This window comes from Colletotrichum costaricense (genome assembly GCF_030867565.1).
Source record: "Colletotrichum costaricense strain IMI 309622 chromosome Unknown Scaffold_26.1, whole genome shotgun sequence".
Lineage (NCBI taxonomy): Eukaryota > Fungi > Ascomycota > Sordariomycetes > Glomerellales > Glomerellaceae > Colletotrichum > Colletotrichum costaricense.
In genome coordinates, this window is record NW_026848255.1 from 108,605 (window position 1) to 130,684 (window position 22,080).

The 22,080-nt window shown below is 53.3% G+C and overlaps 11 protein-coding genes across 11 annotated transcripts; 7 read left to right on the forward strand and 4 right to left on the reverse strand.

The window, feature by feature from the left end:
• Positions 1-667: 667 nt before the first annotated feature.
• Positions 668-1,440, forward strand: CCOS01_15845 (RNA polymerase III subunit Rpc25; the record flags this gene model as incomplete). The annotated part of the gene is made up of 4 exons (XM_060463983.1): positions 668-679; positions 743-938; positions 1,000-1,150; positions 1,206-1,440. 4 exons carry the CDS (start codon positions 668-670, stop codon positions 1,438-1,440), a joined length of 594 nt encoding a protein of 197 aa, XP_060305364.1.
• A 99-nt stretch (positions 1,441-1,539) lies between these two features.
• CCOS01_15846 (uncharacterized protein) lies at positions 1,540-2,501 on the reverse strand (the record flags this gene model as incomplete). Its single annotated transcript, XM_060463984.1, has 4 exons — positions 1,540-1,724; positions 1,778-1,939; positions 1,993-2,387; positions 2,455-2,501. 4 exons carry the CDS (start codon positions 2,499-2,501, stop codon positions 1,540-1,542), a joined length of 789 nt encoding a protein of 262 aa, XP_060305365.1.
• Positions 2,502-2,872: 371 nt separating this feature from the next.
• On the forward strand, positions 2,873-3,697 carry CCOS01_15847 (microsomal signal peptidase 25 kDa subunit; the record flags this gene model as incomplete). The annotated part of the gene is made up of 3 exons (XM_060463985.1): positions 2,873-2,909; positions 2,991-3,274; positions 3,371-3,697. The coding sequence occupies 3 exons, from the start codon at positions 2,873-2,875 to the stop codon at positions 3,695-3,697; spliced, it is 648 nt and encodes a 215-aa protein (XP_060305366.1).
• A 342-nt stretch (positions 3,698-4,039) lies between these two features.
• On the forward strand, positions 4,040-4,180 carry CCOS01_15848 (uncharacterized protein; the record flags this gene model as incomplete). The annotated part of the gene is made up of 1 exon (XM_060463986.1): positions 4,040-4,180. One exon carries the CDS (start codon positions 4,040-4,042, stop codon positions 4,178-4,180), a length of 141 nt encoding a protein of 46 aa, XP_060305367.1.
• Positions 4,181-4,262: 82 nt separating this feature from the next.
• On the reverse strand, positions 4,263-8,229 carry CCOS01_15849 (uncharacterized protein; the record flags this gene model as incomplete). The annotated part of the gene is made up of 6 exons (XM_060463987.1): positions 4,263-5,330; positions 5,385-7,130; positions 7,185-7,774; positions 7,833-7,895; positions 7,956-8,081; positions 8,142-8,229. 6 exons carry the CDS (start codon positions 8,227-8,229, stop codon positions 4,263-4,265), a joined length of 3,681 nt encoding a protein of 1,226 aa, XP_060305368.1.
• Positions 8,230-9,455: 1,226 nt separating this feature from the next.
• On the forward strand, positions 9,456-10,672 carry CCOS01_15850 (tetrahydrofolate dehydrogenase/cyclohydrolase; the record flags this gene model as incomplete). The annotated part of the gene is made up of 3 exons (XM_060463988.1): positions 9,456-9,661; positions 9,791-10,523; positions 10,580-10,672. The coding sequence occupies 3 exons, from the start codon at positions 9,456-9,458 to the stop codon at positions 10,670-10,672; spliced, it is 1,032 nt and encodes a 343-aa protein (XP_060305369.1).
• Positions 10,673-12,354: 1,682 nt separating this feature from the next.
• On the reverse strand, positions 12,355-13,590 carry CCOS01_15851 (uncharacterized protein; the record flags this gene model as incomplete). Its single annotated transcript, XM_060463989.1, has 3 exons — positions 12,355-12,467; positions 12,951-13,429; positions 13,568-13,590. 3 exons carry the CDS (start codon positions 13,588-13,590, stop codon positions 12,355-12,357), a joined length of 615 nt encoding a protein of 204 aa, XP_060305370.1.
• A 1,158-nt stretch (positions 13,591-14,748) lies between these two features.
• Positions 14,749-15,087, forward strand: CCOS01_15852 (uncharacterized protein; the record flags this gene model as incomplete). Its single annotated transcript, XM_060463990.1, has 1 exon — positions 14,749-15,087. A coding segment is annotated over one exon (339 nt), but the record flags the coding sequence as incomplete, so codon positions are not given.
• A 265-nt stretch (positions 15,088-15,352) lies between these two features.
• Positions 15,353-18,022, forward strand: CCOS01_15853 (uncharacterized protein; the record flags this gene model as incomplete). Its single annotated transcript, XM_060463991.1, has 2 exons — positions 15,353-16,090; positions 16,142-18,022. The coding sequence occupies 2 exons, from the start codon at positions 15,353-15,355 to the stop codon at positions 18,020-18,022; spliced, it is 2,619 nt and encodes an 872-aa protein (XP_060305372.1).
• A 1,502-nt stretch (positions 18,023-19,524) lies between these two features.
• Positions 19,525-20,034, forward strand: CCOS01_15854 (uncharacterized protein; the record flags this gene model as incomplete). Its single annotated transcript, XM_060463992.1, has 1 exon — positions 19,525-20,034. The coding sequence occupies one exon, from the start codon at positions 19,525-19,527 to the stop codon at positions 20,032-20,034; it is 510 nt and encodes a 169-aa protein (XP_060305373.1).
• Positions 20,035-20,708: 674 nt separating this feature from the next.
• CCOS01_15855 (uncharacterized protein) lies at positions 20,709-21,770 on the reverse strand (the record flags this gene model as incomplete). Its single annotated transcript, XM_060463993.1, has 2 exons — positions 20,709-21,554; positions 21,723-21,770. The coding sequence occupies 2 exons, from the start codon at positions 21,768-21,770 to the stop codon at positions 20,709-20,711; spliced, it is 894 nt and encodes a 297-aa protein (XP_060305374.1).
• Positions 21,771-22,080: the final 310 nt, after the last annotated feature.

The window sequence follows — 22,080 nt, forward strand, 5'->3', positions numbered from 1 at the left end:
GCAACGACCTTGACGATTTGTGCAACAATCTTTATTTGCAAGAGTAGCAGGGATGGTTCAAAATTCGATCAACGTAGCAGAAAGCAGTATTGCCTTTTCGAAAGTAGCGTGTTCTATGCAGAGAGCACCAGTTTGAGAAAAGAAGAAAGGCGGCCGACCTGTAAAGATTGAGGTGATGAAGGAAGGGAAGCGAAAGGCTCTAGGATGGAAGAGACGGCTGGACGCAGTTTCCCTGACCTGACGCGAAGGTGAGGCGAGTGCGTGGAGCCCCTAGGACTTGAGCTTTCGGAGTCGCCCTACAGTCATTTCGGGTCCCGCAATAACAATTCCAGCGGGTTGCGACAGAGGCGCGCCGCCTGGACAGACCTCGAGCCACTAAAACGTGGTGGGCCATAGGGATACACATGCACCCTGCAACCGCTAAGGCTAAACTCAACGTAGAGGGCGGTAAGAGTCAATCTGCTTCCCAAGACCAAAGCGCCCCGCGATTTTGCCGATTTTGCGATCTCACTGAGCGCCGGTACAATACACTGAACCACGACTTGAAAGACCCAAACACGACCCTCCAGAGGCGTTGAGGGGACGGACGATGATACCGGATCAATAATATATTTACCCGGGATCTTTCTGGTCTACAATCCGCCGTCTCGAAGACAAAGCGCTCAACATGTTCATTCTAGTAAGACTCGAAAACTCACAAATTTCACCTGAGTGTGTCACTAACACAAAGGACCCAATCAAGACCAAGATTGCGGATCTGGTCGAAATCGCGCCAGAAGACTTCCGCAAGAAGAGCAAAGCCGCCATTGAGGACAACATCAATGCGAAGTACGCCAACAAGGTCATACAGAAAATTGGTCTTTGCATCTGCCTCTACGATCTTTTGTGGACTTCTGAGGGCCTCATCGGCCATGGCACAGGCCTCGTCAACGTCAATGGTAATTCCACGAGCTCAAGCCCATCAGACTTTTTTTTTATCATCTTTAACAAATGCGGCAGTGGAGTTCAGACTCATCGTCTTCAGACCCTTCAAGGGCGAAGTCATGATTGGAAGAATTAGAAGTTCGACGCCGGCCGGCATCAACCTGAGAACCGACTTCTTTGACGATATCTTCATCCCCTTTGATGAGCTTCCCGAAGGTGCCGAGTTGTACGTGCCGCCAGACCTGCCTTGTCACCTTGATGCGTCACTAACACGACTCTAGCAACCACTCAGAGCAGCTATGGATCTGGAACATTGAGGACGACAGACTCTTCTATGATAATCACGAAATGGTCAGATTCCAGGTCATCGATGAAGAGTGGCACGATCAGACACCTGCAGGACCAAGCCAGGGCGAAGAGGCTGCTCCGCCAAAGCCGCCGTACAAGGTGAAGGGCACCATGGCCATGGAGGGTCTCGGCGTATGCCTCTGGTGGGACGGACAGGGCGGCGAATAGCCTTCAGATGGCTCCTGAAATCTCACAAGCGTTATTCAGACATGGAAAGGGCCCCGAGGCGTACGGATGGGCGCGGATTTTGTGTATTGTTCTACAATTCTATGACTTGATACCCGCAAGCAGTCTTGACTCCACATCATCCAAAACAGAGTAGTGATCGACGACGGCAATGTTCTCCGCCTCGCCCTTGAATTGTTTGTCAGGGTCGACACCGGGTCCAAACATCTGAGGGGCACCAGCGGCACCTCCCATCTGCCCCATTTGCTGGGCCATCTGGCTGGCAGCTTAATGATGTCAGTATGCTGGAAGGGCAAGGCTAAGATAGTTTCAGGCTTACCGTTGTCGCTTCCCAAGATGAAAACGAAGACAGACTGCAGACCAAAGATGCAGAGGAAGTACCAGGAGATACTGGACATCCAGCGGGGATCCATGTCCTTGGTCGCCACACCCGCCTGAAGCATGCTCTTGAACTTGATGGTGATAGGGAAGGGTAGTTTCACTAAGACAGTCAGCAGCCGCACAAAGTCCTGATGTTGATCATGCAAAACATACTAATGACGTATCCGCTGAAGAAGGCGTTGATCCAGCTCATGATCAAGGTGTTGGGAATAATCATGGCCATGTTATTCTTCATCATCCCCATCATCCCGTCCATCGCGCCAGGGTCGGTAAGCGGATTCGCGGGCGGCTGGCCCTTCTGATCCGGGTTCTTCAAGTACGCGCCGGACTCGTACGCCGCGACGAGCGCATCGCGGCGGGCCTCAAAGGACTTCTTGGACAGGACGTGGTGGTTGGTGCGGACCGTGACGCCATGCATCAGGCTGCGCTGCTCCTTGAGCGCGGGCTTGTCGAGCTTCTTGGGTGCGGTGGCGAGCAGAACCGTGGCGTAGTGACGCAGGATGCCGGTCAAGACCATGACCACCGTGATCGGGAATAGGATCCAGTAACTGTCGGGTTTGTCAGGTCAGCATACGCGGTTGCAACTGAGGACAGGCAAGGCGGGACTTTGCGTACAGGAGCTGGGGATCCCGATGGATCGTCTGCACCGGAACTTGGGCCATTCTGGGCTTGTGTCTGACGATTAGAGCCGGGCAATGGTGTGTCAGAGACGGTAACGGCGCTCGTCGTTGCGATGCAGCCAGGTGGTTGAGAGCTCCGCCTGCCTCAGTGTAATCTGGTGGAGTTGGATGTCTGTATCGAGTAGGAGCTTCTTCGGGTGCTTGTTTCGCCGAGCTTCCGAAAGACCACCTTCCACTTTCACCTCTGCCCACGGACGGGACTGCGCACAAGGGTCCAAGCTGTCCTAGACTCCTAGCTCCGAAAGCCAGGCTGGAGGTTACAAGCCAAACTATCACAACTCCACGCCTGCCCGCCTCACGCACAGCTGTCAAGTCTACTCGAAAGAAGAATCCCGAAAACTGAAGTAGACAAAATGTCTTCCGAAAAAATTACGGTCCATAATCTGGCCGGTATGCACTTCCCTTCACCCTTCTATGGCCCTGCGCTAGGCCTAGCTATCGCATCACACTAACACAAGCTCCTCCCCCCAGACCTGAAGAATACCTCGGACGATGCTCTCCCCAACTACCTCAACTCTCTCAAGTTCACCCAGTCCCATGCGCTCACCGATGTCCGCCTCGCGCTCGGCTACTCAGCATTTTTGATTGCGGGCGCATGTTTCCTCTGGGATTATAAGCTCGGCTTCGACAGCACAAAGTACTACACGGCCGCCGCCGTGGTCCTCTACTCGATCCTCAACGGCGCTCTTACGCTATGGATCTGGTTGAAGGAGGCAGGCACCGTGTATGAGGGCACATCACCCTCAGGCGAGAAGGTAAGGCCACTCTGCTTTCTTTCGTGCCCTCTCAACAGCTAGCTGCATGTGCTCCCAGGATATGGACATACCTTGACTTACACGCCCGCGAAACAGGTCAACATCGCGACATCCACAAAGAAGAACGTACCGACCTACAACATGAAGATCACCCTGACCTCGAAGAACGGCGGAAATAAAGTCATCAACCTCTCACAACCCTTCAACCAGTGGTTCGACTCACAAGGCCGCTTCGTCGCGGTTCCCTTCCAGGAGATCCTCGCTACCAACATCCCCGCCGTCGGCAAGCTTGACCCCAAGCGTATCGCATCCACCTCCCAGGGATACTCGACTGACGTCCTCGACGCGCTGTACGCGGAGAACACGGCGACGAGGAGCGGCGCGGAGGCGGCCAAGGGTGGCAGCAAGAGACGCAAGGCATAGACAGGGCCGGACTGGAGGTGGTTTGGACTTGTTACCGCATGGGGCTTGCCAATAAACTTTTTTGTGTAAATTACGGATAATTGGAACCGTCAAAAGCATGGTGTCTGTGTTTTTGCTTAGTATATTGCTTCAAAGTGCTACAATCGCACCATCTATGCCTTGGTGATAATTATCATTATTCGCTCCATTCCTCGGCCGGCTTATGCTCTGGACAGCATACATGCGCAGCAACCAAAGTGTCTCTGGTGAAATCATTGCAATGCCTTGTGTGATTTTTATCTCATTAAACTGGATGCTGGTCGTCTAATACTGATGATCCATTGGACCTCCAAACGCCTCGCCATGCCACCAACCCTCACCATCATGCAAGTCCGCCAAATACCTCGTCTCCCACTCTCTGTTCCAACACATGAGTCGCTGCCCTCCTATACCAACAAACCATCACTTTCGTGCCTCGACCAAAGCCAATTCAAACTCGACTGATCCATGACAAAAGTGCAAAGCCATCGCCTCGTGTTCAACTCATTCTTTCGAAACTACTTCAAGCTCTGAAAGTCAACATACGTCAGTTGACCTCGTCCCAAGCCTTACGAGACTTGAGGGCAGCCTCTCTGACCATTCGCGACTCGTCTCCAGAGGCCTGAGCCAACAAGCGCTTGGCCTGGGACGCCGAGTCGAGGAGATGGCGATGCTCAAAGTTGGGCGGCAGTTGCCCGATGAGACGAACGACCAAGGCCCGGCATTGCGCCTCCTGGAATCCGGAACGGTCAAAGGGCACGTAATTCTCCGGCATCCAGGTGTTGTCTTCGCCGGCTTGCGTCGTGTCTCTTCTAAAGATCGACAGGGAGGCATCAATGATGCTCTTGAGGAATGGTTGCATGCGTCTGGGCGAGTTCTCCGTGACGGCCACCAAGATCTGGAGACCGGCTGCTACATCTGCGCTAGCCGGCAGATTGCGGATCGCGCAGAGAATGATTCGGATAAGATCCTCCGTGTCGTCCTCGTAGTGCGCGTACTTGATGTGCCTGACTGCTCTCAAGACTGCAATGCTATAATTGGCCGCAACAAGCATGTCATCCTTGCTGTTCGAGCCGGCAGGCCAAGCCTTGGGCAGCATGGGCTTGACCAACTCGTAGTAGGCCCTCTGCACCCAGAGCTTTTTAAGCTGGCCGTAGAACTCGGGCTTTGCGAAGTCCAGGTCACTGAAGATGAAATCCATGCTGCGAGCAAGCGTGTGGCCAATCTTCTTATTACCAGGACCTTGAGTTATAGCCGTGAGAACATTCTTGAGAGCGTTACCAGTGTAGCGTCGGAGAATGCCGACTACAATCGCGTATACAGGCCTTGCCAGAGCTGCTCTGAGGTCGTTGGGGCTGTTTCCAGCCACCACATTCTCCTCATGGTCGAGGTAGCCAGTGATTTGCTCCAGCTGGTCAGACAGTCTCTCTTCGCTGACAACGAAGTTCATTTGATATTCCATAATCTGGACGATATCGTTCAAATTCTCAACCTTGTATTTGTTGGCGATGACGCACAGAATAGCCGTAACGACTTGCCGGCACTTTGGTGAGTCTGAGTGGTCTCTGGTGAGAAGGCCAGCAATCAAGATCTGGTGTGCGGTTCCTCTTTCAACCTAGAACAGAGTGTTAGCAAAGCTTCCCTGGTCTTGATGCAACGGTTATCTTACCAAACGCTCGACTGTGGTTGGATGGAAAGCTTGAATAATGCCCAAGGAGAGGATGACAGTACGGCCGTGGCTGAAACCACTGATGGGGAACTGGGGAGGATCTCTCATGTTGTAAGGAGTCTGCGGAAGACCCATGGTCCGCAGCATGGCCGCTCGCAACTCACTATTGTTCCAGCTGTGGGTCTCGGTGGGATTAGGATGGCGATACTGGTCGGTTCCACGGAAGAGTGTTACGACTTCTTCGTTCAGAAGCAGGTTGGTCTGCTGGTATTCGCTCATGTGCTGGATAGTGAACATCGCAATATTCGAGAGGCGGTGCAAGTAGGCATCCTCTTCATTCTTGTCTTCCGGATCCTTCTTGCCAAAGTCGTCGCTCAAGGCAAGTGAAAGCTCGGAATTGTCGGCATAACTGATGATCTTGGTGGCCCGTCTGTAGAGCTGTCGAGTGACGTACAGATTGATCAAGGCGAAATCTCCTTGAAGATTGTCAACTTCCTTGCTCTCGTCCGTCCCTGACGTCGAGACGATCTGGTCGTCAGGGAGGCGTGGCAGATTAGGGAAACGGTTTGCCACGTAGCTAACCCAGTTGTCGTCGAATCGCGTGTCGCTGAAGTTGTTTTTGACGGGCAAGTTGATGAGTTCTTTGGCTCCTTCCTTGAACTGAATCATGGCCGAGAATATGTAAGTAGCAATGACCGACCAAATCTTCGGGTCAGCTTTGGCGTCCTGCATCTTGTAGAGGTTAACCAGAAGCGCTTGCATGAAGTATGTGTAGTGTTTGAGCTTCTCAGAGCGAGGAGATTCGGAGCAAAAGACGTAGGTCAGTCTAGCGAGATTGTGCTTGAGAACATTGTGCATGCTGTCCAAGTTGTTGGCCGAAGGGGAAGCACTGTACGCGTCACAGACTCGGAAGCATGTGTCGATGAGCATGGGTTGCGCCGGCGGGTGTGCCATCGTAGCCTTTTGTAAAGCAATAGCAGCCTCGTCGGATATCTTGAGTTGATTCTTGTCCTTCGCCGGTTCGCCAGGGGCTTGAAGCGCAAGAGTTGCTAGGTTGTCGCAAATTTCGTTTAGTGTTTCTTCTGGAAGCATCGGCTGGTTCGACTGTCCAATTTGAGCTGCTCTCTGACATACCATCAACCCCAGACCTTTGGTTGCCTGTTGACCGATGGTGATATCTTCGGGTTGCGCAGTATCTTGTAGAGCTTTTTGGAAAAGAGGCAGGTACGTCTGCTTGTAGATGGGGGCAAGTAGCGGCTCGGTAGATTTGAAGGCCTCGGCGTCCTCGACACTCAGCTCCACGCCTCCTCCAATTAGGGCTAACCGCAACTCGAGTAGAGAATTCAGGAGAATCAGGAGATTCTTCGTGTGGTCAGGTGACTTTGTGTGGCGGAGATTCTCCTTGATATGGGTCACAGACGGGGAGATCATGAGTGCAAAGGCAGCTGGCTTTGCACTGTGGATGGAGATCAAAAGCTTTCCTGAGGCTGCCGTATAGATCGGGTTTGACAGGTCCTCCAAGCAGTCTCTCTGAACAGTCAGGGCAAAATCCCTGAGCTCGTCACCGGTAAGTCTTTTGGCGACTGTTCGAATGACTTCCAAGGTGGCATTGATGGTGTCCTCGATCTCCCCATTGCGGACTTCATACTTGAGACTATCCCAAATCTTGTTGGTAAAGGGGGTGACTCCTTGCTGAACATGTTCATAGCCGCTCAGACATGCGGTCATGGTCTTGAGGATGTCAACCTACAGCAGTGTCAGCACAGGTATAATTGACATAGTCCAAGGAAGAACACAAACCTTGACGTTGACACTGACACTGTCCGGCTGGTCTAGCCTGCTAAGGAGGTATGGAATAGCCTTGTCAGCGACACGATGATGTGCCGAAAAGCAAGCCCTCAAGGCCAATTTGAGATCATCGGCTGTGATTCCCGAAGGATGCTGTGATGTCCTCAACGATATGGGGAAGTATGCTGAAAAGATACTGAAAATCTCATCCACGACCTCCGGTGCAGGGGAATAGTCTGAAAGAAAGACCTTCAGAATCTTGAACCAAGTCATCAGACACTTGGGGTCTCGCTCATTGCGACATAGTTGCAAAAGATCCGTGATGAAGCCCGAGGTTGTGCCGTGTTGGTACTGCAAGTCGTTTGCTACATCCGGGTTGGTGATAAGATGGTCCAGAAGTTCATATACTGTTGCACGGGTTTCTGCGACCTGGGACTTGAAATCATCACCAAGGCTGCACACACTCTGGATAATGTCGTTTCCCTTTTGTGGCTGGAAAGTCTTCATGCCAGCAGTTCGGTCAAGAGCCTTCGCAGCGGGCATAATGCCAGCCTTGTGGTCGACCTTGAACATGCTTCCAAAAAAAGCCACCAGGAGGTTGGCTGAGAATGCGGCGTTAGCAATGAGCCTTTGAGTACACATGCCTTCGGCCTTACTTACTTTGATCGGCTTTGAGGAATGCGGGATCCAGATGCTCAAGAGTCCCTGCTAGAAAACTCAAAGCTAAAGAAGGTGTCATAGTCAGTAATCATCTTTATTCCAATACGGTCTTTACTCCTGTACCTTTGGACCGTGCAATGACATCACCATCGCCGTCATCCTGATCTTCATTTGCGCTGGGCATCCAGGGTCGAATAGATTCTACCCATCTTGCAACTGGATTGCTAGGTCTGGGTGCTGACTGGATCTCTGGGGTCATGTCAGCTGTTTGCATGGTTGGTGAAAGGGTAGGAATGGCCATATACATACCCGAAGCTGCCTCCTGTGTGATTGCTGTTTGTCTCTCAGTATCGTCGCTCAGCACGAACTCGAGTGCAAGTTTCCGAAAATCGGCCATGATAGTCGTGAATTGCGATGAAATCAAAAGCGTCTAATGGTAGTTTCGATTGCCCAATGTATGTTGCTGTATCGAAGTCCACTTCGCGTAGTGTGAAGATGGGTGAATTCCAAGCTGATATTGTCTAGATGCAATCGGAAAGGTGATGTAGTAAGAAGTTGTGAGATATTCCGTCGTTCCTTCTCATGTGCTTCCAAAGTTGACCCCGCGCCTGCTCAAAATGCGTCCCGAAAGAGTGAAAGAGAGGCAAGACGTGCTCCTCTCATGCAAATTGCTTGTCTAGATATCCAATTTCATGAACGTGGTAGTCGCTTTAGATTTGGGGGAAAATGGTGGTTTGGCGAATAGTCCGCTGGGTATTTGTCAGTTGCCGATACTGGGCTTCATACCACCGAAAGCCGGTGATGAGTTGTGAGATAATTACTCAGGCTTGCTGGGTTGTTGGTGGGGGACATCTCAATCGAGAAGGCGGTGTAGCACTTATCGTCATGATCGCGGTATGGAGGAACCAATTTCCGGTGGATAGACCTTTTTGGGCTTAGCGTTAATTGTCAACTTATCTTTACTGGTTCGCCATTTCAAGATATTTGTTGTCTCTGGTCATAAACTGGCTTGCTTTGAGGAAGAGCTTTACACTCGTGATTATTCTTGAGCTGTTTAGTCGCTGCGATCTGCTCTCTGTCAATGCTTTCAGCCTGGAGCGGAATTGCAACAGATGGGAGCGGTAGTGAGCTAGTCTTAATTGGGTAAGAGGGTATGGAGGGGTAACACAGACGGGACTGCGCAAGGGCCGCGGGGTCCTGTTCCAGCGAACGGAGGAAAAAAAAAAAATTTGGACGTCGAAGTCGGAGCGTGCCCCTCCAAAAGACTCGGAGCCATTCAGCTTCACTTGATTAACCTTTCTTCACTTTCACTGCCCCAATAACGCGTCAAAATTCGGATTTCGAATCCTGATCAACTGCCACTCCTATAAGCGCCGATATATTGGCTGTCTTTGCCAGTTAGTCTTCTCTCCTCCACTCCCGATATGCTCTACAACGCGGCATCGCGGGGTCGGAGGTGGTGGGGCTTTCCCAAGTACTAATTCGGGGATAGAAGCCGACGGGCAACTCACTCCAACCACATATGTGAGTGACAGTTCTTATCAGCCGAGACTGAGAGACCCGACTAACAATGCTGTCAAGCCGCGTGTATCAAAACTGGAGTTTGCCTCCCTTTCATAAAAGATGGCCTCCAACGAAGCTGTGCCCAAGACCTGCAAGGTCATTCTGGCCGACACCATCGCCAAGCGTCTCCTGACTGAGGTTCACGAGACCCTCGCCAAGGTGCAGGGCAACGGCGCCTCCAAGCCGACCTTGGCGGCGTTCCTGGCAAACGACGATCCGGCTGCATTGCAGTATGCTGAGTGGTCTAAGAAGACCTGCGTCGAAAAGTAGGCGAAAAACAAACCCTTTGTCGCTGCAAAGACAAGTTGTCTTTGTGTGACAAGACGTGTATAAAAAATGAGCAAAAATTGGATGCAAAAGGTAGCTGACGAGACGGTGTTCACCCCCCTTTCCAGCGGCTTCGATTTTGACCTGCGCCGTGTCGACAAGGAGCAGCTCGAGGAAAAGATCACCGAGGCCAACGAGGACGACAAGGTCGACGGCATCATCGTCTACTACCCCATCTTCCCCGGCAACCCGCTCCAGGACAAGTACATCCAGGAGACAGTCTCCCTGGCAAAGGACGTTGAGGGCCTCTGCCACCAGCATATCTTCAACATGTACCACAACGTCCGCTTCCTGGACCCGCCCCACAACCTGAGAAAGTCCATCCTCCCCTGCACGCCCCTCGCCGTCGTCAAGATCCTCGAGCACCTCCAGATCTACAACCCAATCCTGGCCTACGGCAACCGCCTCTTTGGCAAGACAATCACCGTCATCAACAGGTCCGAAGTCAACGGCCGACCCCTGGCCGCCCTGCTCGCCAACGACGGCGCCACCGTCTACTCGGTCGACATCACCGGCGTCCAGCTCTTCACTCGCGGCAAGGGCATCAAGCAGATCCGCCACCAGGTCGAGAACAAGGAGGGCTGGGGCCTGGAGCAGGTCCTCCCCCTCAGCGACGTCATCATCGGCGGCGTCCCCAGCGAAAAGTACAAGATCTCGACCGACCTCATTCGCGAGGGTGCCGTCTGCATCAACTTCTCCTCCCACCGCAACTTTGACGCGCCCACCGTCAAGGAGAAGGCGGCCATCTACGTCCCGTCAGTTGGCAAGGTCACCATTGCGTGCCTTTTGAGAAACTTGGTGGTAAGTGAACTAAATGAACACGGCGAACCAGAAACCATATCCCTGACTTTTCACAGCGCCTCATCGCCAACCGTCCCACGACCAAGGACAACGGCAATGAAGATGCCTCCACTGCGCAGGCTAGAAGCGAGGCGTTCACTGAGGGCTAGATCAGCGTGCCGCATTGCCCGCCGGCAAGATGGGATATGAAGAGGCACATGGGTTGTCGACTAAAAGCATTGTGGACTGTTTATACGTGGTCAGCCATACGGGAGGATCACTGGAATTTGCGTTGAGGGCTGGCGAAAAGATACAGAAAAAAGCATAGACTATTGGGCATATATCCGGACATTTTGAGACGACAAGATAGAAAAAAACAAAGGCACGCGCGCTTACCCGTGTCACAATTGAGGGAGTTGGAACATGGCATGTCGTCGATTTGCTTCTTTGCATAACATGGTCAAGTCAGACATGATGCCACCCACTTGTGGATATTCATGCTGTTCGTGACAAGGCGGCTGTTATCAGACGCATTGCTGGACGGGGTCTGAGACATAGAAAGGGACCGGGCCCAGGCCCTCGGGAACATAATCTGGAGACATTCCAGCATCCCAAATATGCGGAGCAGAAGCATCAAGCACGCCACAACAGGCCACACGACGAATGCCTAGACCTTCGTGACTTCCTAGTCATTACCAGAGGTTGCCGCCGGCGCGGTGGCCGAGTAGGGCTCTCGGGGAATATGTCATCTCTTTGATTGGAAAGGGACAGAGCCCTAAAACCCCAAGACCGATCAAGATAGGCGACGAGATCCGGGCGCAACGCCTTGTCGACCGGTGCGTTGGGCAGGAGATTTAACATTCGAAGCTATTGACTTATGCCATCGTAAATGAGATTGGGAAAAACCTTTCATCGACAATCACGAACCTCCTCTCATTGAAGTTGCAGACTATGAGCATAAGGTAGCGTGGAGAATAGGTTCGCGGCTTGCCAGTGCCAGATTCTTCCGCAAGTTCCCCCGCGCTCGGGATGCCCGTCCCGTCCATGGGAAGGCATGGTCCAGTAGTTTGAGCGTGGCAAGGATGCCGCTGGTTTGAGGTTACGACGGATCGCTGGATTCACCCAAGATTTGCGATGTGATGGTTGGCGTCGAGATTGGTTCGGCGACTAGAGTCAATGCAAAGCAGGAGAGAAAATTTTGTTAGATAGACGAGCGCGATATATCTGACCTGTAGTAAGAATATACCGGGCGATGCCTGTGTCAAGTTAAAGATGCATGGCGTCACTACAGACGGGGAGCCGTGAGGTCGGGAGACTGGTGGGAGAGACGCGTCGGCGCGCAACAGAGTGGCAGCGGGAGTGGGAGTGCTGAGGTGCCATTGGCATCCCATCTTCCGAGTCGTTCTCTCATTCTGGCTCCTATCGGCCTAGGCGCGTTACAGGCAAATTCAGCCCAGGGTGAAATGCAACACAGTGCATCCGACGAATGGCATAGCTGAAGAAAGGCTGGAAGCGCAACCCCGTAATATATTGTCATGAGATGGACGCGCCGATGTTCGTGCTCGACTAAGCAGTACCAACATTCCAGAAACCGCGAGGAATTTGGCAAGTTTGGGTCGGTTGTTCGATCGCTGATTCAGTACGGCGTGCTGGTGCCCCGCCCGCATCCAACGGTCTGGGAGTTCACATGGATGCCTTAACAATAGGCCGCTAGAACTTGAGAGGGTCGACTGAGACTGTCCCTTGAAATCGGAGGAAAGCTTCAGATCATTGCCAAAGTAGGCCAGTAGATGAGGAGTCCGAGGCCAATATCTCCACAGCTACAAATCCATCAGCGAGGTTGTGATGAAGCTTAACCGTGGTGGGATGGGTTCGTCTTAAATGGAGATTCGACGGCCTTCTGCTCGATCAGTAGCGGATTCCCGCGGTGCGTCCACAAATGGAACGAGAGGCGGTCGAGATGTCCTGGGAGGGTAGCCAGGCAGGTCAGGGTTCTGCATGCGGAAGGCTGATGAATTGCCGAGATTTGCGTGAACGTCCCAAGACTCCACCACCGTGCGAGTGCGGTTTTCTCTCGAAGGTGTCGGTGCCCGTGCTTGCCCAGTACGGATACCTGTGCAAGCCGTTGGACCTGCGAAGGGACTTGGAAGGAAGGAAGGAGACAGCAGAGAATTATTTGTACCTGGCACCTGCTTCCTTTCTTCAAATTTGTTTACGGATACTTTGGAATTCGTATCTTCCCATCGTAACCGAAGGTACCTAAGCACCTAAGGTGGAAGGCGCCAGGGCCGGGACTGTTTCTTTCCTTGACGCAGCTCCGCTTCTCGTGCGCCAACTTCCCTGCCAAGCCCACTTCCACTTGCTGGCCAATGCTTGGGAGGAACCGGGGGCCCCAGTGTCTTAAGGGTAAGTTCAATCTTCGGGTCCAATCATCCTGGCAGTTTCGACTTTCATGCCAGGCACCGCAGGGCAGCACCTGCAGGAAAGCAACCGCAGAAAAGGAACCAGGCTTGTCCCAACAGGGGTAACTTAGTACGCCCAGTTCAGCAACGCCAGGAACACTGCGAGGTGCGAACGACGAATTACATACGAACCCATGGAAGCAGCGCTGTTGACGCTTCGCATTGGTGCTTCCGACTGGACAGCCCAGGCCCCGAGGAAGAAGCAAGGTCCCATGGAAGTTTCCGACTGCTAACGCTGCTGGGAATGGAAGAGAAAGGAACGAGACCCGCACACGACCGCCCACGCCGCCATCGAGACCCTCCCATGTGCAGCGATACTGCTCTAGCAAGCCACCGCGGGCTAGGGTCGAAGCGGCCGGTCCAGGGGGGCAGACCAACTGCGAACCAGGTTGTGAACTTGCGCGAGCATTGGTCTCCTTCTCTGTTGGAGCAAGAGATTTGAAAATTTTACGAACGAAAGGGCTGCTGGACATGGGGAATGCCTGTTCCCTGTCTTAGCTATTTCGCGAATTAAGAGACGCGGGAAGAAGATGATGACTTGACCAGAAGCGAGACATCAGGCAATGGGGCCAGACCAGGATGCTCTAATACTGCGTACCTTACACTATGAAGAGAGGGACAGACATAATGAGCATCAGATGCCACGCGACATCTGCAGTTGACGGCCCAGAGAAGCCCCTTTGGCGGGCATTGTTCTTCCTGTCAGTGTCACTTGCGCGTCTACGGATGCTAATTATTCTGTATCGTTACTTTGTAGACTACGAACAAACCCACGGGCTTTCCGTACCACGCACTTGGTCCTCACTCAGTCAGCTCGCCGATCAACAAGCCAAGACCGTTCTCGGCAGCTGGCTACTGCAGCACAAGTACGAATACATTATTACTTTTCCCTTCCGGCTCGGCCCAGGCTTCGCCCATCCGCTCTCGTGCACCTCAGCCCCTCAGCCTGTCATTCCCACACCCGTTCGCTTCCAAGGAAAAAGACCTTACTCGATACTCCGTGCTCTAAAGGTACACATTTCAGCTGCGGCGAAGTGTACTTGTACTCTTGTTGTGTGTAAACTTCAACATACGCAGCACATTTGCTACAAGCGAGCAAGTACCTTACATTGGATTGGACGCATCAACTGCCGCCTCAGGTCTCGAGCCCTCCTGCGATCCTGCTCTGTTCGGCTTGTACTGCGTACTCTCTAAGGAGTACGGATACTCCATACGCATATGTACGCATACTCGATCCCTGGGCCGCTCATCTCCCGCAGCCTGTCATCTTATCTTGCTTGCACCGCCAACGCAGATCAGTGAAGGGGAAACGAACTGCAACCACGAGGCATTCACCAGATCCATCTTCCGTCTTTCACCTACACTTCCACTCGTTTTGTACGAATACTTGTGCTTTGCTCCTCCTGCGCCTGCTGCACCTCAGCGAGAGACAGGGCAAGCACTAGAGCACCCGCTGCATGTCTCACAAACATCGGCTCAGTCTCATTGGTCGACTTTCTCGATAATTTCAAACATCCTGCGGGACCCTCCATCGCTTTCGCGCCCCAAAACCACCAGCTGCAACCCCTTAAACTTGGGGCCTGTCGCGACACAGCTGTGCATCATCACCCAACACGCTGCAAGAGGAGGAAAAGAAGGGGAAGAACAGCCGGATTCGCTTACAACGGACGCCGTTTGCTCTTGCATCCCGATTTCTTTCTACGATCGACGATAGACCGGCATTTCGACTTCCTCGTTCCGGCCACCTACCCCGAACACGGCGGCCTGTTTGCTACCTATGCGCTTGCATACGACCAACGACGTCTCTATTCCCGCAAACGGACTCCCACTTGCTGCTACGCTTTCTACACTCAGCGCCCGCAAAAGCCACCACGCAATCTCGCATATCTACGGCAGTGCCCCGACCAAATCACCTCTTGACGACCTCTCCGGCGTTTCTCGATCAACCTGCACTTCTGCCTCGAACCCCGCCAAAACTTCCGCGATTTGCTTGCAGCTCGTTTAGCTTCATCTGGTCTGATTGTAAACCTGACAACCAGCTCGACCCTGGAAACCAACTCTTAATCCATCCGAATCACGACCGGACGGGCCACGGGCCAAGCAGACGTGGGCAGCGTTTTTGACTTTGCCCGAAACTTTGCCCAGATGCCTTCGTCCTGACTGTTGCTTATTGTTTACAAAGAGTGACTGTCCATTGAGGTTCTTGCGCCTCTGAAGGTTTACCGGTTAATTGCAGCTAGCCCCGTTGGGAACCGACTCGCTTTGTGTCGCTAGACTCCACGGCCGCTGCAACGACAATCAACGTCTTGCAGCTTAGATCATACAACGCGCAGGAGGCTGCACAAACGCAACCTGAGTCGTTTGCAACCGATTCTGCCATCAAAAACAATGGCAACTCAGACTTTAAACGCCCACGCGGGCCATGCTCACTCGAGCTCCACCTCATCATACCCCCCGCGGCCTGCTTCTCCTACATTGACGAATCCCGACATGATTCTACCCGACTACGATCGCTCGCCCTCTCCCGACCGATCCCATTCTCCGTTGACGATGTGGAAGAATTCACATGCTGTCGATATGAACATGCAGTTCCAATTCCCTCCAAGCGCCTATATCGCCGGGCCCATCACTCCTACGACGCCAATAATCTACGGGAATGGAACTATGCTGTCTGATATTGGTGAGGTCACTGAGGCCGAGAGCACACCTGGTAGAAGATCACGCCCGACTTCGGTGATCTGGTCCAGACCCAATAATCGAAGCGGCGACGATTCACGACAGCCACAGTCACCCACCAAGATGCTCGAGAGCTTAAAGAAGCGGGCGGCTCAAGCGACGCGTTCGCGCCGGTCTTCCGTAGAGTCCACAAGCACCATCACCACCACTCAAGACCAGAATGCCATGTTCGCAGACTTCGACGATACCGTAAGCGTCGACGACAGCAACTTTCAGGGCGATGACGAAGAGAGTGTGGCAGAATCATATGCGGAAGATGTATCTGTGCATCAAGCACATGCCATACATCAACCACCCAGGGAATCCCTCGACGACCCCAATAGGTACTCGACCGCACTCATCAGCCGACGAGCAGAGCAGATTCTGGCGAATGCCAAGCGGAGACTGACGGTAAGTTCTGACCCCGCTGAAACAGTAAGGAAGGCAGGCTGACATCTCCAGACCATGGAAGGCAACTTATCGAGAGCGCGAAGCTCTTTGAGTATCTCAACTCCTTCAATGTCATCGTTTGACGGGAATAATTCGACCCCATCTCCCACGATTTTGCGCCCTGCCTCATCCGCAGCTTCGCCAACTTCTATTCACGGGCACGCAAGGATGTTGAGTGATACGTCTCTCAATTACGACGCAAACAACAACGGCACTATCCCAAGAAGGTCCGCTAGCGCCATGGGAGCGGCTGGAGGCTATCGACAACCGTATTCTGTGCGTAAGAACGTTCATGATGCTACGTTGGAGCGCCTGAACTCTGGAGGGGAAGGCCAATCTCGATACAAGGCAGCACAGGAAATAGGCCTGGAACCTCTTGGCGAGGATGAAGTCGCGCAAGAGTTCCACTCAGGAAGCGATAGCACTAAACGTGAAAGCTTGCTGAGCCCGGCACTCAGTTCCTCGAGTCGTGATCGGCCATTGGTGCGCTCGGCGTCGGTAGCGCAGATGCGTGACTTAAAGGGCCAGGTACAAGACCTGAAAGGCAAGATCTCGTCCTTGAGAGAGCAGGCGCGCGCGGACACAATGCGACGGCGCAGTCTGCAAAGCTTACGAACGCCAAGCCCCTTTACTCATGCGCAGGTCGATCAGTGGTACGCCAAATCTCAAGAGGAGCAATCGCCGCCCTTGACTGCTACGTCGGACAAGAACCCATGGAACGCCGATGCAGTCAGTGTCGACGGGCTGGTCCAAGAGCGGGGGTTCCCATCCGATGTACTAGTCGAACTACAGGAGCCTTCGATCATGGAAGACAACGAGTCCGTTGTAGACGAGTACGACGCAGCCCAAGAGGCCATCCGACTGGAAGAGAGACAAAAGGCCCTCGACGCTATGGAGGCAAACAAGGGCCAGGATGACGCAATTGACGATGACGATGATATCTCTGACATGCATACTGAAGATGGCTTCGAAGACAGTGTGCAGGTCCAGGAGGGAGATGGATACGACAGCGAGAGTGGTGACTCCCTTTACCACGATACAGTCCAGACTTTTATGTCCCACGAAGATCGAGAAGACGCTTTCGATTACGAACACTTCTTCCTCCACAGCGCACTAGGCAACCTGAGCCAACAGCGTCGGGGCAGCGTCAGTTCCGAAAGCTCCGTCGAGACAACTCGCGGACCGATGACATCAGATGAGTCGATTCGACCGAGATCGCACCATCGAAGAGGCAGCGGCGACACTACTTCAACGATTGAGTCTTTTGCTACGGCTCGCTCGGGGCGAGGCAGCAGAATCAGCACAAACGACGTGAGCGAGGACTTGAGACATGGTATTCTCACCCCGCCAAGCGTCAGCCCAATCAGTGAGCACACTGAGAGCCCTCCTACTGCCAAGCGGTCAACGATTGGTAGCACCATGGGCGGCGAGGACGTTTTGGAGGAACTGAGAACACGCGCGCGGGCTGGCTCCACAGTCTACCGTCGACCCATGAGCACTCAAGCAACGATGGGTCACCGTCCGTCGACTGCTTCCTTCGACTCAACGGGTACCAACCGAAGCTTCCCGTTGGTGGGCAAGGCGCGTGTTAGCGTCGGTGTCCTTACGCCCCAAGGTTCTCCCGAGCTGGAGCTGAAGACGATTTCTGATGCTCTCATGAGCGAAACCGCTAGCATTTGTGACAAAGAGAGTATGCATACACCTGATCAGCTTGCACCCATGGAAGCACTGGCCAAGGAGGACCAAATCCTTGTCGAACGCTTCGTTGCCAGCCTCGGCAGGTGCGTGCTCGCCATGAGCGAGGCTGGTAAGGCGTCTTCGGAGAGTCGGATGTATAGAAGACGCATCGATGCGGCTCGCCGGATCTTGGAGGGTATGGGCGAAACTTCATAATGGTTTCATTGTTCTTTTCAACGCGATGATCTGTTGTATCCGTTAGAGTCTCAACAGTGGTAGGGGCTAGGCTGCAAGGCGCAGTGACGGCAACAGGTCAAGGACACCAGCGCCGGTGTCCAAAACGAATAACTGATAATGTCAAATGAAAAGTGGGAGGCTGCGATTGAGGGAGGCAACGGAGCTAGGCGGAAGAAGCTTGTTATTTCCCACGCAACCCACATCGGTTGACGGTTCATTTCCTATTTCGATTTCGATACCCTTCTTGTACGTTTTTACAGCTACGTACTAGCTGTTACTTTTCTCTTCTTGTATCTCGTCTATTCATTTGCTCAAGCTGCTCACCTTTCCTTTGTTCAAAGAAGACTCGACGTCTGAAGCGTTTTGTTGAGAATACCAGTGCTGGGAACGTGTATTATGTGAAGAGAGAGCTGGACGGTTTCTGATTACCATTCGAGTCTTTAGCCTAGTCCAAGAATACGATGCAATACCATGCATCGCCATGCCTTCTGAGTATTATTATTTCCTTGACATGGACAATACGCATAATAGTATGGTCATGTAGGAATTGCTCTAAACACTCAACATTTTCGTAGATATGGGATAGTCTAGACTTCTGACTGACCAGGAACCTTATTCCAAAGTCGAATCTGGAGCTTGTGATCCAGAATTGGAGCTCGAGGGGAAGGGACTCGGGATCTCGTACTTGGACCCCGTACTTTCCTGTCATGCCTTTTTTTCATCTTTTTTTTCTCATTAATTTTCGAAATACCTTACCATTCATATCGATGCTCCCTTTTTGAATTTTGGATACAGTAAAATATTGAGATCTAATAAGCCTTGTCTAAGAGATACTAGTGGCTGTTGTCCCAGTCTCGATGTCATTGTGTCGGTGCGTTCCCCTTCGCACATGCTTGGAGAACAACGAACGTCGCGAATTAGCGTGGTCCCTCCATCTCCCCCACTTGGAAAACAGCAGCACCAACAACAAATACACCTCGAGTGCACACCGCATTTGCTTGTGCTTGTGCCTGCTTGCTCTGCTTGCGCTCAAGGTTCCAAGGGTCCAACTCCACCTTCCTTCCTGGCCTATTTCCATTTCTTCCTCCACCTGCACAGGACCCTCTACCACATCCTCACCGCAACCGTTTTTATTTGTGTTGTTATGATTGTCGTTTAGGTTTTGAGCGCAAAGAAAAAAACAACACCCTCACCCAGTTTTCCTTCTGCCTTTCTTTCGGGTATATCACAGTGTCGGGCATCAAAAGAGCCACGCTCATCTACAACGAAAAGTACGCACGCGCACGCGACCGAAAGCGAAAGACGAACAGCTACACACGAGCAGCAAGCGAGAAGCCGCAGAAAGACGTACCAGGGAAGAAACAACACGTATCGACAAACATCTACGACTGCTCCATTCCCTCAGATTACACCAAATTCCGAAAGAAAGCCCCCCCCAAAGGTCTCCAACAGAACTCACCGAAAGACAACAACCACCCAATATGGCCGAACCGTCGATCACAAACTTCCTCCTCCGCTCCCTCCTGCCCCCGGACGCCGCCGACTTTATCCACAAAAATGCCCTCCACCCGTCCTCGCCCGTCCAGCAGCTAAAAGGCCACGCCCTAGCCGCCGCCTCCCGCGCCTTCGACGAGCTGTACCCGTACCTCGCGCCCGCCGTCGACGCGACGCTCGACTTTTTACACTCGTCGCCCGAGCTCGTGTCTTTCGCGGTGCTGCTCGCGCTGCTGGCTGCCACGGTGATTGTGCTCAACTGGATCCGGCGCGTCGTTGCGTTTTGGACGGCGCTGGTGCTGCGGCTCGCATTTTGGGGCGGTGTTGTTGTCGTTGTCGCGGCCGTGTGGCAGAGGGGCGTCTTTGAGACGGCGAGAGACGCTGTTGTTGTGGGCGGGAAAGTTGTGGGCTTTGCGGCTGCTGCGAAGGATGTGTGGGTGAGCGAGTATCGGAGGTATGAGGAGGAAACGAAGATCCAGGGTAACAAATATCGGTAAAGAGGGGCAGATCTAATGGGAACTCGTTTCGAAGAGTCGACAGAAATCCGGAACTTGAACAAGCTTCCTAACCTACTGGATATACTCGGGACAAAGGTTCCCGGCGTAAAACACGACGAGAAGATACTTGGCTGAACAAGTCTGGGGAAGGGTCGCTGGGAATCGAATGGTGGAATATACCCCGGGGAAGGAAGACATGGATTGTATTTTTGGAGAGAGAAGGGGGATACAATTGTACGAGGCATACGCAACACGACTCGATGCTACATTCGAACCGTTGACCAAGAAGGCTCGAGGCCATGAGAACGACTACAGTGCCATGGGAGGGGTTAAAGAGACTGGACAAGCACCGTATATTTGAAGACTGAAGACAAGAAGCTCTGTCGCGGCTCTCGGTCAAGCAGGCAAATGGTATACGGTACAGTGGCAGACAGAACAACGATGCCAATGATGTTGTCGGACGATGATGAATGAGTCAATGGATTAAATAAATACCAACGCCAACGCTATGCAACCTGCTATATCTCCTTGCCCTATTGTTTTTTCGTTAATATGCCATCCATGTTGAGCGCGCCTGGCACAACCACAGCCAAGTGAGATCCGTGCATTCGCGAGCACTGAACAGTAGAGAGAACCGCCCCTTCTTGCATCCCGTGTTAACGCATTTTCGAGCTTCAATCGTCTTGCGGCTCGTCAAACTCCTCGTCCTTGAGCTCCTTTGGCTCCTGCGCCTCGTGGTACTGGATGATATCATCCACGTAGCTCAGGATCGCGCCGACGCTGTCCTCGTCCGTGTTATCCAGCTTGAGGTAGTTGACCATGCTGAAACTCTCAATCAGGCCCGCGACGGCGCGGTTGAGCCTCTGGAAGCTCCGGCCGCGCATGACGAGGTCGCGGTCGTGCACCTCGCCGCGGCCGTCGTCGGGCTCGCCGCCCGCGGCGGCGATGGAGATGGGATCGTCGTCGAGGAGGCCCGTATCGGGCGTGAGAAACCGCTTGAGGTCCTTTTTGCGGACCTGGTCCTTGACGAGGTCCATTTTGGAGAGGACGTTGATGTGGGGGATCTCGAGCATGATCATGGCGGACATTGCCGACAAGGTGCCGGCGAAGAATTTGGCGCGGTCGACGACGAAGGTGGCTTCGAGGAGGTAGGCGGCGCAGAGGCGGATGTCGAGGCTGCCCGGCTGGGAGAGGAAGCGGGCGAGGGCGGGCAGGATGGGGATGTGGGTGTAGAGCTCGATCTGGCCCGGCATGTCAAAGATGATGAGGTACTCCTCTGTGAGGTTGTCGAGGGCCTCTGTGAGGAAGTCGAGGTTCTCCATGAGGAACTCGAAGCAGTAGATGAGGCCGCCGTTGGGGCCGAGGCCGACCTCTTCCATGGCGTCGTGGAGGGAGATGAGGTCTTTGATGTCGAGGTCGGGCGCGTGCTCGAAGGACTCGGCGGCCGGGTCGAGGTTGACGTAGAAGGCGGAGCGGCGATTGAGGTTCAGGTGGGTGATGAGGGAGGCGCAGAAGGTGGACTGCCGGAGACGAAGGGAATGTTAGCTTTTCGGATGACATTTTTGAGGGATGTAAGCCGGCGCTCCGGCCGGCGTAACGGGGACGAAGAGATGGGACGGCGGTCCTGGATGCCGCACGGAGGCCGGGTAACGGAGCGGAAGAAGGGTATTGGGCTTTGGAGTACTGACCTTGCCGGCTCCGGCCGGGCCCATAACCATGACGCCGTACTTGGACATGATGGCGTGTGGGAGGGAGAATACGATGGGCGGTTCGTTTCGTGGGTCAAGACTTGCGAGCAGATATGTAAGGGCAGAGCTAAGCAAGAGGCTGTGTGTGTGTGTGTTTTCTCCTGATCGAGTGCCTGAGTCTGGGTATCGTGTAGCAGAGTAGTAGTGGCGGGAGCTTCAGCGGCTCGGGTAGGTGGTAGATGGTGGTGGTGGCCTTGGATCGGCAGAGTCACTTGTCGCAGACTTTTTGGGCAGAGGAATGGTCGTTTGCCTATGGAAAATTACCCCGCCATGCAGGAACGGGCGCGCGTCAAGGGTC